Raw genomic sequence first — 15,131 nt, 5'->3', positions numbered from 1 at the left:
TACACTACGGCCCTCGACGGGATGGAGGTGTAGCTCCTAACCTAGAAAATGTAGCTACTTTGGACTGCAGCAGGGTCAAAGGGAGTGTGTGAGATCACCGCCAAATCAAGTCCCTTACGCCAGGAGTCCCAGCTTCACACCGGGGGTCAAAGACAAAACCGGTATTGCTTGCAGCTAAATAGCAGAATGACGCTATTGAAACCAGCCCGAGGCTTGATATAGCGCGTGAGCCCCCCTTAGGAGGAAGCCGGCCGTGGGAGGTCTGCTTGCTGGCGTTGCTCAATCACTGCCCAGTGGAAGAACCATTTAGACAGTCTGTCGTGGAATAGAAAGTGCATGAACAAAGCAGGATCAGGGTGGTACAGGCTTGTGCTTACTGTTCTGGTGGTTGTTAGACTACATGGCACTGCATCTTGGGCTTCAATATCATGGGCCCTGGATCATGGAGGGGCTGATGTGACTCCCCATCCACCTACCTAGTAGGTATATGTGGGAAAGCACCAGGTAGCGATGAACCCGTGTCTTGGACCTAACCGCCCAAGTCACCTCGCCTGGAGGCATCTACAAAGCCCTTCTGGGCCTAATGATGAAAAGACGGCTCTTCCTCGCGCATCTTTGAAAACATCATTGCAAAGTTGAGAGCGGTCCCTACTTACTGAGTCAGGTATGCCCGTGAAGTCGTTTCCAAGGTTGTTGTATCTCCCTTTCCCCTGTTTCCCCATCATGTATCTACTCATCCACTTCAAAAGTTCGCTAGAAATCAAGAAAAAGCTTCCATTCCCATATATAGACTGAAGTTCCAGTGGACTACCCCTCTCATCTATCTCCTGTTGCCCATATATCCCACGTAGAAGTATTCAGTAGCAGACATGGCAGTCAACAATAGCCTTAGGCCTACTGCAGCAACGACTCGAGGTCAGCAACACGCGTCCCCCGATCCTCAGCCTTCTTCGCCGTTTCACGAAAGGCAGCAAGCATGAGACTCCTCTTCCGTTCCTGGATCGCCAGCACCCGCTCCTCGATGCTATCCTCCATAACCAGACGCCACACTGTTGTTTCTCGCTTCTGTCCGAGCCGGTACACACGATCAACAGCCTGGTCCTCGATGGCCGGTGCCCACCAGCTGTCAGCCAAGATGACCTGGTTCGCCGCAACAAGGTTGAGACCGACGCTGCATACACTCAGACTCGCCAACAGTACGACGCAATCTGGGTCGTGGGTGAAGGCGTTGATGCTGTTGTCACGGTTCAAGGATTGCATCTTGCCGTCGACGCGGGCATACTTGATACCGTGCTGCTGAAGCTGTGGCTCAATCAAGTCCAAGAAGGAGGTCCACTGACTAAACACTACGGTCTTGGTTCCTGGTGCTTGGCCCTGGGCCGTGAGGATCTTGACGAGAGTCTCAATCTTGCTACTTGGGCTGCCGGGGTCAGCTTGCATGCCGTCATCTTCACCCAAGTTCGCAGCTGGTGAGACCAGCACGTTGTTGTCTTTGATCTCGGCGCGACAGAGGGGACACTTGTGTTGGCGTTCGATGACCTCCTCAATGCAGCCACGGCAGTAGGCATGGGCACAGGCTGTTATGACGGGCTGATCGAGGTTGTCCAGGCAGATTGGACATGGTTCTTGGCTTTCAATTTGAAGCTGCAGCATGTCTTGCAGGGCCTTGACGTTCTCTGGTGTCAGAGGAACGATCTTGTGCTCTTCTAGCACGGTCAGAAGCTTGTTGATCCGGTTCTTGCACAATGCCCAGTGGTTACAGACTTGACGAAGACGCAGAATAACCTCCAATAGATGAGAGTACTTGGTGTTGCCATCTTTATCCTTGAAGTCCAACAACGCGCCTTGAGCCTCGTTTCTGAATTTGAGGTCAGTCTTGCATCGTGATGAGAGAGGAGATTTCGATTGGTACGTACTGGAATGCACTGTATTTCTCCCGCTCGTGAGCTTTGAACTTGATTCTAATGAGGCGAGATGTCATCTCTGGCAATTTCAAGTTGATGAAAGCCATATCCTTTCTCCGACGCAGGCAGATTGTCCCCATGAGAGCTTCCAGAAGAAGTCGAGCATCCGGATCTCCTTGGGTCAAGGGTCGGCTCAAGACAGCGTTAAATATACCCCGATCTTCCAGTCCACCGGAAAGCCCCAGGAAGCGAACCTGAGAATACAAATCCTTGAGACTGTTGATAATGGGAGTGCCGGTTAAGGACCAGCGAGAGTCAGCACGCAACCCACTAGCAGCCAAAGAAGACTTTGAAAGGGGATTGCGGATTGTATGACCTTCATCCAGCACAACTCGACGCCATTGAAGTGAGAAGATCCCTTGGGCAGGAGGCTCCTTCGCAGTACTATTGAACTCAGAAGCCAATGCATTGTAGCTGGTGATGACAACATCATAGTCGGCCAGCTTTCCCGCCTCCTTCTTGCCGGAGCCGTGGTATATCAAAACACTCGGAGCACATTCATGCTTAACGTGATCTGTTATCTGGTTTCGCCAGTTACTCATGACACCAACAGGGGCAACAATCAAGGTGGACTTGGAGGAGCCTGCGTTTGGAGGGGCACTTTCCGCTATTATCAATGAGATGACCTGAATAGTCTTTCCCAGTCCCATGTCATCTGCCAGAATACCACCACGGGCCAGAGAGGGATCCTTCGACATGGAATAATTCGTTGCGACATTGACGAAGCCCTTGCTGTCCCGCTTCCACAATTGAACAATGCGCTCAGATCCACGTGCTGGAAGAGTGGGCGACTCTTGCTTGATCATCCAAGCGAGTCCCTGTCGCTGATATGGAAGCAGCTGTGTAAAAAGACCAGGCGGTGAATCCACCATGGACATGTCAGCCAGATCAGATTCTTTCTGTCCAAATGTTTCCACAACCTGGCCAATATCTCGCGGATTGAAGGTCTTGCTCTGGTTGATCAGGTTTTCCAGATTCTCTTGTTCTGCCTCGCCGAATCCCAGTGGAGTCGAAAGGTTCCTAAAGTCGGACTTCTCCTTGGCTTGCCATTCAGCTGTCGCACGGCCAAGAGCCATTGAACGAGCCTTCTTTGCCTCTTGCATCTCATTTTTTTCAAATTCCTTCTTCTGCTTGGCTTCCTCGCGCTCTGCCTTGGTGATCTGTTGCACGGGGAGCTTGTCATCTTGCATTCTCTTCTTAAGAGTTGAGCGCTGAACGGGATCGGAAGATCCGAATAGCTTCACAGCCACAGGACAAGTGAAACCTCCAATGGGCCCGGTTAACTCGCCTTCAACAACAAGATCGTGTGCATCCTTATATCATATAGTGTCAGCCATGCTTGTGGTTCAATCAGATGAGCCTGACGAACCATATATGGTGCCAGTTTGGCAGCCATTGCTCGCGGAATGTGACCAATCTGCGCACCCATGACATTATCCACGCGAATGGCATTTCGGTCATATTTATTGGTAGGCTCTCGTTTGACAATTACTCGTTCATTAGGGTTAGCACGGCCTCCGTAGAAGCGTACACCTACAATTTTGCCAGCAAGAATGCCTATCTTAGGTGGTTAATACAGCTCTTTAGGTGCCAGCTCATGCAGCACTATGTCATACCATAAAGCACGGTGCTCGCCAAGGAGGAATCATCACCCCCTTGTGCTCCCTCGACGGCATTTGCCGCTTGTTCATCTTCATCTTCATCACCGACTTGTGTCAATGGTAGAAAGTCTGTCGACTGGCCAAACCTCTGGCCTGTAGTTGTATTGTTGTGGCTGAAGAATGTCGTCGGGCTATTGATGCTGGAACTCATGACAGGTTCAATAGCACCCACGGGTTCACCCCGAAGAATTTTAGATATGCGTGTATATCCACTGTTTGGGAAACCCTTTTCCTCGTTTACTGCGTCACTTTTGCGCTTCGCCATTGTTGCTGTTTCAATTGGTTAATTGATCCCAGGAATGACGCGTAGCTCATTGGGTGACAACAAGTAAACTGTTTGGGATAAACAGACCAGTCAAAGGTGATAGAAGAGTAGCGTTAGATCAAACCAGCCTTCTATCATTCAATTATAGCAGAGAGTCTGGATAAGTTGCTCAGCTGCTCGACGCGGTGTCGCTTCGTGACGTGACCTGAGACCCACATTTACTTCTTTTTGGCCGCTACAGCTTTCCTCCCCGATCTATAGATCTTGAACGACTCTCATTCAATTCCATCCATTGCAATCTGAAACTCAAGTTTTGCCTAATATAAACAGGAATTTCGGGCTCAAAATATTCCCTCTTACCAATTCTTTAGAATTGACACGTCAATTCTCGCCTTTACTGCCCGTCCGTTCCTATCTTTCTGATACCTATGTTTGGTAGAGCAGTGTGCAGCCACCATTAGCTTAAAAGGCCCGTGCCCCTATACCGCCTTCTTTACCGCCTTCTAAGGTTTCTTCTGTACTCCGTATATTACGCTTCTTTCACCTATGATCATTTACATTAATATAAAAACCGGGAAAATTGAGAGGGAGAACTGAGAGAGAACTAAGAGAGAACTGAGGGAGATTTAAGTGAGAGTTGAGAGAGTGTTACTCTTTCTTATATCTTAAAGTCGAAGATATTTCTAGAAATCTTCTATGATCTTACATAGTTCTGGACCTTTTCATAGGAATCTCTTTTCCCTCGCAAGCTCTTCTACGATGTTTCTTTCTTTATATTCTTATTCTTTGATTATCTTCTACTTCAATCTCATTCTCACTTAGAAGTTAATTAATAATTACGCGTAGGTATATTGATCTAATAGTATATTGGCTTCTTTTAAGTCCCTTATGAATCATCTTATATTAATATACCCTCCCTTCTAAGCAATAGTCAAAATTAAAAACTAGGCACGTCGTACTGCACACTGCCGTAGTCCAGTAAGGAGGCCAACAGTGGCCGACATGCCTCCGACCCACGTGAGGACGGTAATCTGCTGATAAGTAGCCGGCTGATGATTGGCCAGGAGGACCCCACACGGTCTTGTCTTGCGCGTGGATGTCGATAACATTTCTTTGCTGATTATCATTTCTTGCTTTTGCATATATGTTCGACGATTGGGCCTCGAAGTTCTCTCTTTCTTCGGGTCATTGCTGAAGGGGACAAAGTGGAAGTGTTTGCTGTGCGGAGAAGTTCGAACCGGCACCGGCGTTTTGCGGGGGTATGTCTGAGTCCCCGGATTTTGGTTCATGGCGCCTCATGACTGACACTTTCACAGGAACACTCCCTGACATCTCTGTATTCAATATGTCTGTCTCACATGCAAGGGCGACGCCTGCCTACCAACCATTTCAATGTCTCGTCTGCCAAAGTCGATTCACCCGGCATGAGAATCTCAAGCGTCACTCTGCGCTTCATTCCCGTTCTCAGGCCGAAGCCTCTCTTCCCTGCGACTTTTGCCACGCCACTTTCTCCCGGAATGACTTGCGCAACCGACACATGAAGAGAAAGCATCCAGAACATGAACATCAACGCATAACAAAAAGATCTCGACGCCAACCACCAACATCTAGACAAGACAAGGGGGATTCGTTATCGCCTACAGCTATCTCGGCTACAGGAAGTCCAGATGGCTTCTCACCGCACTCAACAAACTCTTCGAATTCGAGTGAAGGGGACGAAATTCAGATGAATAACACGATGTGGAACACTCTAGGTTACCAGCAACAGAAGTTCGACCCTGGCTACAACACAGAGCGTGTCCATTCTACAGCAACCACGGATCCGAGAACCGGGGTGGAAGATACTTCGTTGACTGCAGCTACCATGCCACCGCACCCCTCGATCAATGATTCGAGTTTAATTGATCAGATCGTTCAAGGCGCCGCAGATCTTGAACGCAATTTATTGATGGGAGCAGAATTTTTGAAGCCGACGAACTCTTTCGATACTCAATCTCACACGATGATTACTTTACAGCCAACCTTGGGTAGTCCACATTTGCCTGACTATAACATCCATCAACGCACGCACTCTATAACTGATAGACTGTCCCCAAGCGATATACCCCAGCTCCAGGATGATTGGTTTCCAACTCCTTTGCAGGTCAACAGAGGTTGCAGTCTGTTCTTTGCCAATTTATCTCACTTCCTCCCTTTTCTCCACCAGCCCACCTTTGATCCAACACAAACGACCTCCCACCTGGTTCTCAGCATTCTCTGCCTCGCCTACCAACATGGGGAGGATCCAGAATATAGCGATCGAGAAGGATCAGGCGAAAGGCTCGCTCTACGCTGTTTCCATCAAGCCCGTGCAATGATTGCTTCCGATGAGACAAGACCAGATGCTCCATTGCAGAACACTTCTATAGTTCAATCATATTTGCTGCTTCAGATCTGTGCCATGATGTATCTTTGTGGTGACGACTCAGCCTCTGGTTTGAAGATGCATACCCACATGATTTCACTCACTCGTGCTAGCAGATTGACGCAGCCACTGGCAGTCAAAACTGGTGCGACAGCAGATCTGGAATCATTATGGCGGGAATTTGTGAAAGCCGAGTCACACAAGCGAACCCTATTTGCCGTGCATCAGATCGATACACTGTGGTATCAGTTCCTTTCTATCCCCCGCTCAATCTCCCATCTCGAGATCAAACATGATCTCCCCTGCCCTGAAGACCAGTGGATGGCATCGTCATCCGCGGAATGGGCTCATCGGCAGCTGGTCGCGAGAGATTCTGGACTCTCGGTACGATACACAGACGCTGTGCGACGCTTCCTCTCTTCAAATCCCGATCTCAACACAATCCCATCTTTCGATCCATACGGTGCCATAAACATCGCTCAATTCCTCATTTCCAGTGCCCGTGAAATTTCGGGCTGGTCAACTATGACAGGAATTCTCAGTATCGAGCGATTCGGCGCCCTGCGCTCATCGCTCATCGCGCTCAGTCCTTTCATCAAGTCACAATCCGATGAGCCAGTGACAAAACATGCAGTATCCTGCGCCGCAACTTGGGAAACTGCTATGATAGAACTGCAGATGTGGTCACCCTCACATACCAGTGGAATTATTGAGGGGAGCATAGATGCTGTATTGACACAGTCGACCTACTTGGCGCCTTCTTCGCAGTTCCTTTGCGATCCCGATACTGCCAAGGCCATCCAGCCTCATGTCAACTGGTTCCTGCGTTACCTTGATGAAACGCTTAGTCCGAATTCCGAGGCACCGTGGGTCACTTTTTACGCATACAAGGCTTTCTTGATTGCTTGGCAGCTCATTCGTGGGGGAATACCCGGTGCCATGGAGGCGGTCGGTATCCAAGATGGGGACGTAGACAGTGCCTTGGTTTGGGCAAAAAGAGTATTCCAGCGCAGGCAGAAATGGCAGCTTGGAAAGTTGATTCTCTCATGTTTGCACGATTTGGGTAAATGAATCATATTATATATCTGCCATTTTACTGTTATACAATGCGATGTATGATTCTATGCACGCTTTCTTATTGTTTAACAAACGATGAGTATACATTATTAAGACTATTCTTCAAATAAATGAATATACTACATCACCGGAGGGATTCCTTCAAGTACTTCCCAGAAATAAGTCAAAAATTCCAACAATAACAACCGCTGATCATTAATACATTTCATAGCGCCAGTTAAGCGAGATCATTTCTTCAGTGACACCACCCTTCACCACCTGAGCGATCTGCGCTGGGTCACCCGAGTCCAAGCGCCTATTCTCACGCAACACAAGCCAGCGGTACGCAGTAATAGTAAAGCCAAATAGGACAGCAGCGCCCATCAGCGTTCCGAAAGCAGCATAGAAATGCGGGGAGCCGTAGTACAGATATGATGCCCAGATATTTGATGTTCCACCAATAGCATTGACCAGAGCGGATGCAGCAGCACGCTTCGAGACAGGTCTGGCAAGATGCAGGTTAATGGTCTTGTAGAGGAGCAGTTGCGGTCCGACAGAGGCAAAGGGTAAAATCATCATTGAGAAATAGCGGGCGCCAACATTCAGCGTAGCCATAGGGATGATGTACATGACAATGGAGATGGCGATGCAGATAAGAATTATGGGGTAAACGGTGTTCTTGCGGTCGGAGTAGAACATGATCCAGTAGTATACAATACCGGCAAGAATGTAAGGTGGTGCAGTAAGAAGCAAACTAATCGTACTGGAGAAGTTGAGGGAGCCGACAAGAGTGGGGAAGTAGTTGGCGATGGACCCCTGAGTCTGTGAGAGCATGTTGCAAAGAATGAGAAGGATCAGCTTCGGGTCGGACAGCGCTTTTGCGAATCCCTTCCAGACACTCTCTTGCTCTGAGGCTTCTCCTGCACCGGCTTCCGACTCGATTCGCCACACGGCAAATTCTCGCTCGGTCTGGGACAGGATACGGCTGTTGTGTGGGAACTCGGGCATGATACAGGCACAGATGATGCCAATGCCAACTGTTGCGCTGCCTTCGATAATGAATAGCCATTGCCAGCCGCGGATATTGTGGACGCCATCGAGTTGGAGAATGGCTGCTGCGAAGAGGCCACCGAAGGCGTTGCCGACTTGCTGGGCGATGTATAGACCGGCGATTCGCTTGCCGAGTTCCATCTTTGTGTACCAGGCTGACAGATAGTAGATCGCACCGGGGAAGAATACGGCTTCGGCGGCTCCGAGGACGGCTCGTACTGCGAGGAGTTGACCGTATGTTTTGACCACCGCTGTGCAGGCTGAAATACAGCCCCATATCGCCACAGCTCCACATATGTACATGCCAGGTCGCGAGATCTTCGTAATGAGAAGGTTGCTTGGAATTTGGAAGGGCAAGTATCCAACGAAGAGGATGGAGACTGCGGTAGCAAACTGTTCGGTGGACATGTTCAGGTCCTCCATGATGCCCTGGAGCTTTGCCGCCGCCAGGTTTTGACGGTCAACATAGTTCAGAATGTACAAGATTCCAATGGTGGGAAGAACAAACAAGTCCACTTTGCGGACTAGTCTTTTGTTGATAACCGCTCTCTCATCGTCACTGAGGTTGCGAATCGACTCTGGCATACGGCTATACGCCGCGCTCGTAAGGTCGACTTGCCCTTCTGCCGAGGAAACATTGTCTTCAGCATAGGCCGACTCGGGATCTTTCTTAATGTCCATTGAGGCAGACTCGTTGCCAAGAATGAGACTGCAAGTAAAATGATATGAGGATGCACACAAAGTGTTGCAGTCGTTGTGGTCGAAATGCTCCTTGAGCTCCCCCTCCCGCGGCAACCTATATAGTCGAAAGTCTAGTAGAGACCGTTATCTTGCCCAACTAGCCGGAAGACATTACGGATACCCGAGTGATCAACTAATGACCAGGCCTGTTGAAGGAATCGTGAGGCATTGATTGGTTGGGTGGCGGTCGATTTAGACGGTTGATAAGTTGATAGAGAGATAACTTTGGGAGGAGCGCCCTCGAATCGCCCAATTAGAGTGAATTACCCCAGATAAACTCCTTCAACTCACTTGGTTGAAATCCGGGGTACATGCGCTAGAAATGGGAGGAGTAGAGGAGGGAAGAGTCACGGAGGGAGATTTTGGGAGCTCCTCCCGATGGGGGCGATAAGCCAGCCCCACTTATCTTTTAGCCCTAACTCCAGAGCTCATCAACGTGCTTTTGTCATTTTGATGCGCTAGAGAAGAATAAACAGCAAATATTTAAGCAGGTCTCATGTCTACCAGAATCCATTTCCTATCCAGAACTTCAATCTTTACCAGGCAGCACTCAACAGCTATCCACAAACTACCATCACAATGAGCTATCCTACCGCCCTCACAACCACAATCGAGAACTCTCGGTTGAGACTTCTTAACAAAATCAAGGCGGGCGAGTTCCCCTTAATGACCTTCATGGCCATTCCTTCCATCCGTCAAGCCCAGATCGTCGCTCTCACCGGAGTCGACGGAATCATCATCGACTGCGAACACGGCCACATCGGCGACGATGCCATGCACAACTCCGTTGCAGCAATTTCAGCCCTCGGTGTATCCCCCGTGATCCGCATCCGTGGTCCAGCCCATGATATTCTTAAGCGTGCTCTCGACACCGGTGCACATGGCATTATGGTACCCCAGATCAACAACGCCGAGGAGGCCGCACAGATCGTTGCATCTTCCAAGTTCCCACCCCAGGGTGTCCGCGGCCAGGGCTCGGCATTTCCTGCAATTGGCCACGGTCTCACAACCCCCGAATATATGAAGTCCGCCAACGAGACTATCATCACCATGATTCAAATTGAGACCCGTGCCGGTGTCGAAAATGTCGAGGCCATTTGCGCCGTGCCCGGTGTTGACCTTGTCTTCATTGGCCCTAATGATCTTGCTCAGTCTCTTCTTGGATACACCCCTGCGCGCGGTGATGAGCCCGAGTTCGTTGCTGCTATTGATAAGATTATCGCCGCGGCTCGCAAGGCTGGCAAGTGGGCTGGTCGCATGGTCAACAACGGTACTGCTGCGAAGGAGGCTCGCGAGCGCTATGATACTGTTGCTATTACTGGTGATACCAAGGCTATTCAGAACTGGTACATGGCAGAGTTTGATATTGCTCGGTCTTGAGATGGACGTTTGGAAATTATGATACCTTTAATAGAATCCTGTATTTAGACTTGAATCTGGACGAATGGATTTCAAGATATTTTGTTCCTAGCTGGATAACTTCTTGTGATGGTAGTTTGTGGATCGCTGCTGAATGGTATCCTCGTTCAAGATTTCATAAGATTATTTCCTTCCTCCTGGTGGCTCTAAACACGGAGCATCTCCGAAAGACATTTGTGGATACCATGGAACCAAGAATCTTAATTTTCTTTATTCCATGGATCTGTTCTGCCTGTTTTTACCGACAAGCTCGTCTCGTCTACTTGAACAAGACAAGGCCTGTCTATGTTGCATGAACAATGCTTATAACGCAATTTGTAATTTAGTTGGCTTGCAATTACTTTGGTTCTCTTCACACTACATGGTTAGTCTCGTGAATTACAGGTAACTACCAAGTGATGGACTGGTTTGTGAATGAAATACTGTATTTGTTGTTCTATATGTTGCATTTATTTTGGTCATTAAATCTTCAAGCCTGAGCAATGCACTCAATCTCAATCACAGTGCCGTCACCGGGAGGAACAGCCTGAAGGCACGAGCGCGAGGGCATAGGCTGGGGGAGGAAATCGATGTACACTTCATTCATGGCGGCGAAGTCTTTCATGTCGGCCAGGTAGACGTTGTACTTAACGACTTGCTCCAAGGAGGATCCAGAGAGCTCGAGGACTTCCTTCAAATTTTGCAGGACCGTTCTCTGGGGTGAAAGTTAAGAATTAGCTAATGCTAGAGGTTGATCATTGATTTGCAAAAAAGGACTCACTGTCGCCTGCTTGATCTCTCCTGTGGCAGTCTGACCGGCGCAGAAAACAAGACCTGGGACCTTTGTGGCAGGACCTTGAATAAGTTTGATCAGTAATAGTTCCAATAGCTTGCACCTCATGCTCAGAGTAGGTACTCACAGTTGTGAGGCTTGGTAGGAAACTTCTCGCTGGAAATAAGCTGGCGAGACATTTTGGCAGAGTTCAAAAAGGAAGATTGGTAGACAAGAGGACGTGTTCAGGGATGAAAGATATTTGAGGTAGTGAAATTTTGTGGGCTGTACGTGTTTAAATTATGCAGCATGGAGGGGCAAAGAGCTACCCCTCATCTGATTTACACAATCACTATGATATTTGGCTTCAAGTCTCGAATCCGTTGATCAACATGGAGGAGCTCAAGATCGAGATAAAGATGTCGCGCTAGCCCTATCCCGTTACCTCCATGCCAAGCCCGGGAGGAGTGGAAGGCACCAATAAACTACTATAGGGAGGAGCTCCTCCCACTCCTCTCATGCATGTCTGTCAACAACTAAATGGTTGTAGCAAGATCCACTGATACGCTGATATTCTATCTGGGTGCTGCATTACAGAACAGCTCTCCAAAGATAAGTGATTAGCTGGACCTGGATAAGAAATCAAAACTCAAAGTAACTTATCGAGGATGGTGATTAGTGAGAGAGCTCTAATGGCAGAAAGATAGAGGACAAAGCACGTTCACAATTTGCGCTCCTCTCGTCTAATCTTTTCGAGGAGCTCGCCAGACCAAGTCGAGCGCGGTGGGGTATGCTCCCCGGATGTCGGATGTAGAACATAGGGTTTCATGCATCTTACGACCTTATTATAAAGATATAAGACTCAATCAAGTGGTTGACTTCAAGTATCATCATCAGTTTCAAACACAAGAGCAAGAACATCTTTTGATATATAGTACAATGGCACCTTCGGCCCCTTTCAACCCTCCTTCGGCCGACCTCCCCGGCAAACCTTTCGTCCCCACATGGGTTCCGCCTCCTGTCACGCAGCAGAAGGAGAACTTCGCCGAACTTAGCTCCATTGATCTTTCTTTGCTGGACTCAGATGACCCTGCTGTAGTCGACAACCTTGTTCAGCAGGTCAAGACTGCCATTCGCGATGATGGCTTCTTGTTCCTTGAGAACTATGGAGTTTCTCTGGAGCAGGTAAATACAGAACTCGATCCCCTTGATCAAAGTAAACTCATTAATGACTTTTCTCTTGCCGTAAAGCTCCACCGCCAGTTCTCTATTGCACAATATCTTTATCACAACATCAGCGAGGAGGACAAGCAGCGCCTTCTCTTCGACCCAGAGACAGGCGTTTGGTCTGGTTACAAGCACCCTTACGGCTTCAAGGTAAGAATAAACTCTCTTCGTATGAGACTCTTATCTAGATTCTATATTTACACTCAATCTTCATCAGCGCAACCTTGGACCCGAAGACGGCATCGAGCAATTCAACTGGTACAAGCCCGACTGGCAAGACATCAACCGAGTGCCAACATGTCTACATCCCTTCATGGATGAGGTCGAAGAGTTCGCCAACTACCTTACAAAGTCCGTCAACCGCCGTCTTCTCACTCTCTTCTCTCGAGTCCTCGAGTTGCCGGATGACTATCTCTGGGACAATGTGCAATCACACGGCAGCCCATCCGGCGAGGGATACTTCCGACACGCACTCTTCCGTCCCGTTCAGAAGAAGACACAGGAAGCTTCCAAGGGCCTGCGTATGCACGGTCATACTGACTTTGGTCTGACTACACTCCTGTTCTCCGTTCCCATCTCTTGCCTTCAGATCTGGGGCCGTGATGAGCAGTGGTATTATGTGCCCTACAAGCCCGGTGCGCTTGTCATCAACATTGGAGATACCCTTGAAATTGTGTCTGGTGGTCACTTCAAGGCTACTCGTCACCGTGTGTACAAGCCCCCTGTTGATCAGCTGGAACAGGAACGTCTCTCGTTGGTGCTGTTCAACAGCTCCGTTGGTGACTTGCGAATGGGTCCTGCAAGTGGTACGTTAACTTCAGGGAATATGTCGGGTGATTGAAGCTAAATATTCAACCTAGATTCGCCACTTATCCAGCGAGAGGGCTGCATCGAAGAACAAGGTGTCTACAAAGAGTTCAAGAAACTCACATCTCAAGGGAAACTCGTTCCTACCAATAAGCAATGGCGTGAAATCCAAATTGCTACCGCTACTGATCCCACGGACCAAGTCCGCAATAGAGTCGGTGCTGATCAAGTGCTCATTGATGGTAAGATCATGCACCAGCGGGAGTACATGGGTGTCAAGGTTGTTCTGCCTGTCTAGAGGATTGACTACAATGTGTGTGAACAGTCATGTGGATTTTCTTTTACCTCTGCGTTTGAAATATTGAAGCCGTATGGCTATGTTTGAATTTTATTTAGCGATTTAAATTGACTTTGATTAAGAAATTTTCAATTCTTGCACTGTATCATCAAGCATGTTGATTGTCGACGGCCCTGGTCCCACCAGGGAATTAGTCTTTTAGTTGAAGATATTGCCTTGGGTGTAAAACAGTCCTTCACCCAATGTACTCGTGCTGGAATCTAGAATGTCTGTTTTTGGTTATATAGGCCGGTGGATATGCGCCTCACACCAGGAATGTGCTAAGCATTCTTTGACTTTTATATTCTCTACTTTTTGAAAAACAGCTTGAGGTATCAAGATATTAAGAACAACAGTACACATTCAGTTTCTATTTTTGAATTCATGCTTAAATCAATACACTCATTTCAGCCCGCCAGCCAGCAGCAGACTCTGACCCGTCATATATCCAGTCTTCACAAGCATTGTGACTACATTCGCTGTCTCCTCTGGCGTTCCAAGTCGCCCCAGTGGAATACTCGCCGCCACCTCTGGGAATGCAGCAGCATTGGAGAGCATGCCAGTGTCACCAATCATTGCCGGCGCAACGTCGTTAACACTAATGTTGTGCTCTGCAAGGCGAGTCGAGAGGTTCTTCATCATACCAGAGAGGCCACCTTTGGAAGCTGCATAATCTATATAGTAAATCAAATCAGAATTTTCTCTCGCGGAAGCAGGCGTGCTTGGATAGGGAAAACTTACGGCATCCGTTGATCCCGCCCCCTTGTGCAGCGATTGATGACATGAATATAATACGACCCCATTTCTGGGTTTTCATATAATCCACCACACCTTTGACCATAATAAACGAAGCGCGGAGGTTAATATTCATGGTGTAATCAAACTCTTCCAGTGATATTTCCGAAACGTCAGGAATCCGTTTCCCATATCCCGCATTCGAGATGAGGATGTCGGGTCTTTGGCCATGTTCAGCATCAATTTGCTGAAACATATCCTCGATTTGTTCAACAACTCCAACGTCAACTTGATGGATTGATATACGCAGCTTGTGCTGAGTGTACTTGGATTGAATGTCGGTGACAATAGCTTCCATGGATGACAAATTGGTGGAGTATGTCAAGGCGAGGTGAACTCCATGATGCGCAAGTTGATGTGCACATGCTGCACCAATTCTGTAGTCAACACGATTGTATGTCAATGTCTCAGCTCTATTTTGAGAAAATGGGATTGTGCCCAAACTTACCCTCCTGATGCGCCGGTGATGAGAGCCAGACGGCCTTTAATCTCGTTGAAGGACATATTTTCGCTTTTGATGATAAGAAAATTGAGTAAAAAGTCACTCCAAGAATGGCGTTGTATAGGGTTCCGCAGGTCAGGTGCTTTATTTTCCCATTTGAGTGGGTTGTAAACCAGCGTGGGGTACTCGCGATTATCAAAAGCTAAGCCCAA

The 15,131-nt window shown here is 48.3% G+C and overlaps 7 protein-coding genes across 7 annotated transcripts; 3 read left to right on the top strand and 4 right to left on the bottom strand.

Moving 5' to 3' along the window:
* Window positions 1–894: 894 nt before the first annotated feature.
* Window positions 895–3,890, bottom strand: N7511_000248 (DEAD/DEAH box helicase; the record flags this gene model as incomplete). The annotated part of the gene is made up of 4 exons (XM_057122673.1): window positions 895–1,858; window positions 1,917–3,277; window positions 3,334–3,521; window positions 3,581–3,890. 4 exons carry the CDS (start codon window positions 3,888–3,890, stop codon window positions 895–897), a joined length of 2,823 nt encoding a protein of 940 aa, XP_056988406.1.
* A 1,345-nt stretch (window positions 3,891–5,235) lies between these two features.
* Window positions 5,236–7,365, top strand: N7511_000247 (uncharacterized protein; the record flags this gene model as incomplete). Its single annotated transcript, XM_057122672.1, has 1 exon — window positions 5,236–7,365. The coding sequence occupies one exon, from the start codon at window positions 5,236–5,238 to the stop codon at window positions 7,363–7,365; it is 2,130 nt and encodes a 709-aa protein (XP_056988405.1).
* Window positions 7,366–7,566: 201 nt separating this feature from the next.
* On the bottom strand, window positions 7,567–9,081 carry N7511_000246 (uncharacterized protein; the record flags this gene model as incomplete). Its single annotated transcript, XM_057122671.1, has 1 exon — window positions 7,567–9,081. The coding sequence occupies one exon, from the start codon at window positions 9,079–9,081 to the stop codon at window positions 7,567–7,569; it is 1,515 nt and encodes a 504-aa protein (XP_056988404.1).
* A 639-nt stretch (window positions 9,082–9,720) lies between these two features.
* N7511_000245 (HpcH/HpaI aldolase family protein) lies at window positions 9,721–10,521 on the top strand (the record flags this gene model as incomplete). The annotated part of the gene is made up of 1 exon (XM_057122670.1): window positions 9,721–10,521. The coding sequence occupies one exon, from the start codon at window positions 9,721–9,723 to the stop codon at window positions 10,519–10,521; it is 801 nt and encodes a 266-aa protein (XP_056988403.1).
* Window positions 10,522–11,029: 508 nt separating this feature from the next.
* Window positions 11,030–11,511, bottom strand: N7511_000244 (RidA family protein; the record flags this gene model as incomplete). The annotated part of the gene is made up of 3 exons (XM_057122669.1): window positions 11,030–11,254; window positions 11,321–11,394; window positions 11,460–11,511. 3 exons carry the CDS (start codon window positions 11,509–11,511, stop codon window positions 11,030–11,032), a joined length of 351 nt encoding a protein of 116 aa, XP_056988402.1.
* A 739-nt stretch (window positions 11,512–12,250) lies between these two features.
* On the top strand, window positions 12,251–13,643 carry N7511_000243 (uncharacterized protein; the record flags this gene model as incomplete). The annotated part of the gene is made up of 3 exons (XM_057122668.1): window positions 12,251–12,688; window positions 12,756–13,344; window positions 13,399–13,643. The coding sequence occupies 3 exons, from the start codon at window positions 12,251–12,253 to the stop codon at window positions 13,641–13,643; spliced, it is 1,272 nt and encodes a 423-aa protein (XP_056988401.1).
* A 441-nt stretch (window positions 13,644–14,084) lies between these two features.
* On the bottom strand, window positions 14,085–14,981 carry N7511_000242 (SDR family NAD(P)-dependent oxidoreductase; the record flags this gene model as incomplete). Its single annotated transcript, XM_057122667.1, has 3 exons — window positions 14,085–14,356; window positions 14,424–14,854; window positions 14,926–14,981. 3 exons carry the CDS (start codon window positions 14,979–14,981, stop codon window positions 14,085–14,087), a joined length of 759 nt encoding a protein of 252 aa, XP_056988400.1.
* Window positions 14,982–15,131: the final 150 nt, after the last annotated feature.

The sequence above is a fragment of the Penicillium nucicola genome (genome assembly GCF_028828085.1).
Source record: "Penicillium nucicola strain IBT 29836 chromosome Unknown utg000001l, whole genome shotgun sequence".
Taxonomy (NCBI): Eukaryota; Fungi; Ascomycota; class Eurotiomycetes; order Eurotiales; family Aspergillaceae; genus Penicillium; species Penicillium nucicola.
This window is presented reverse-complemented; position numbering and strand designations above follow the sequence as displayed.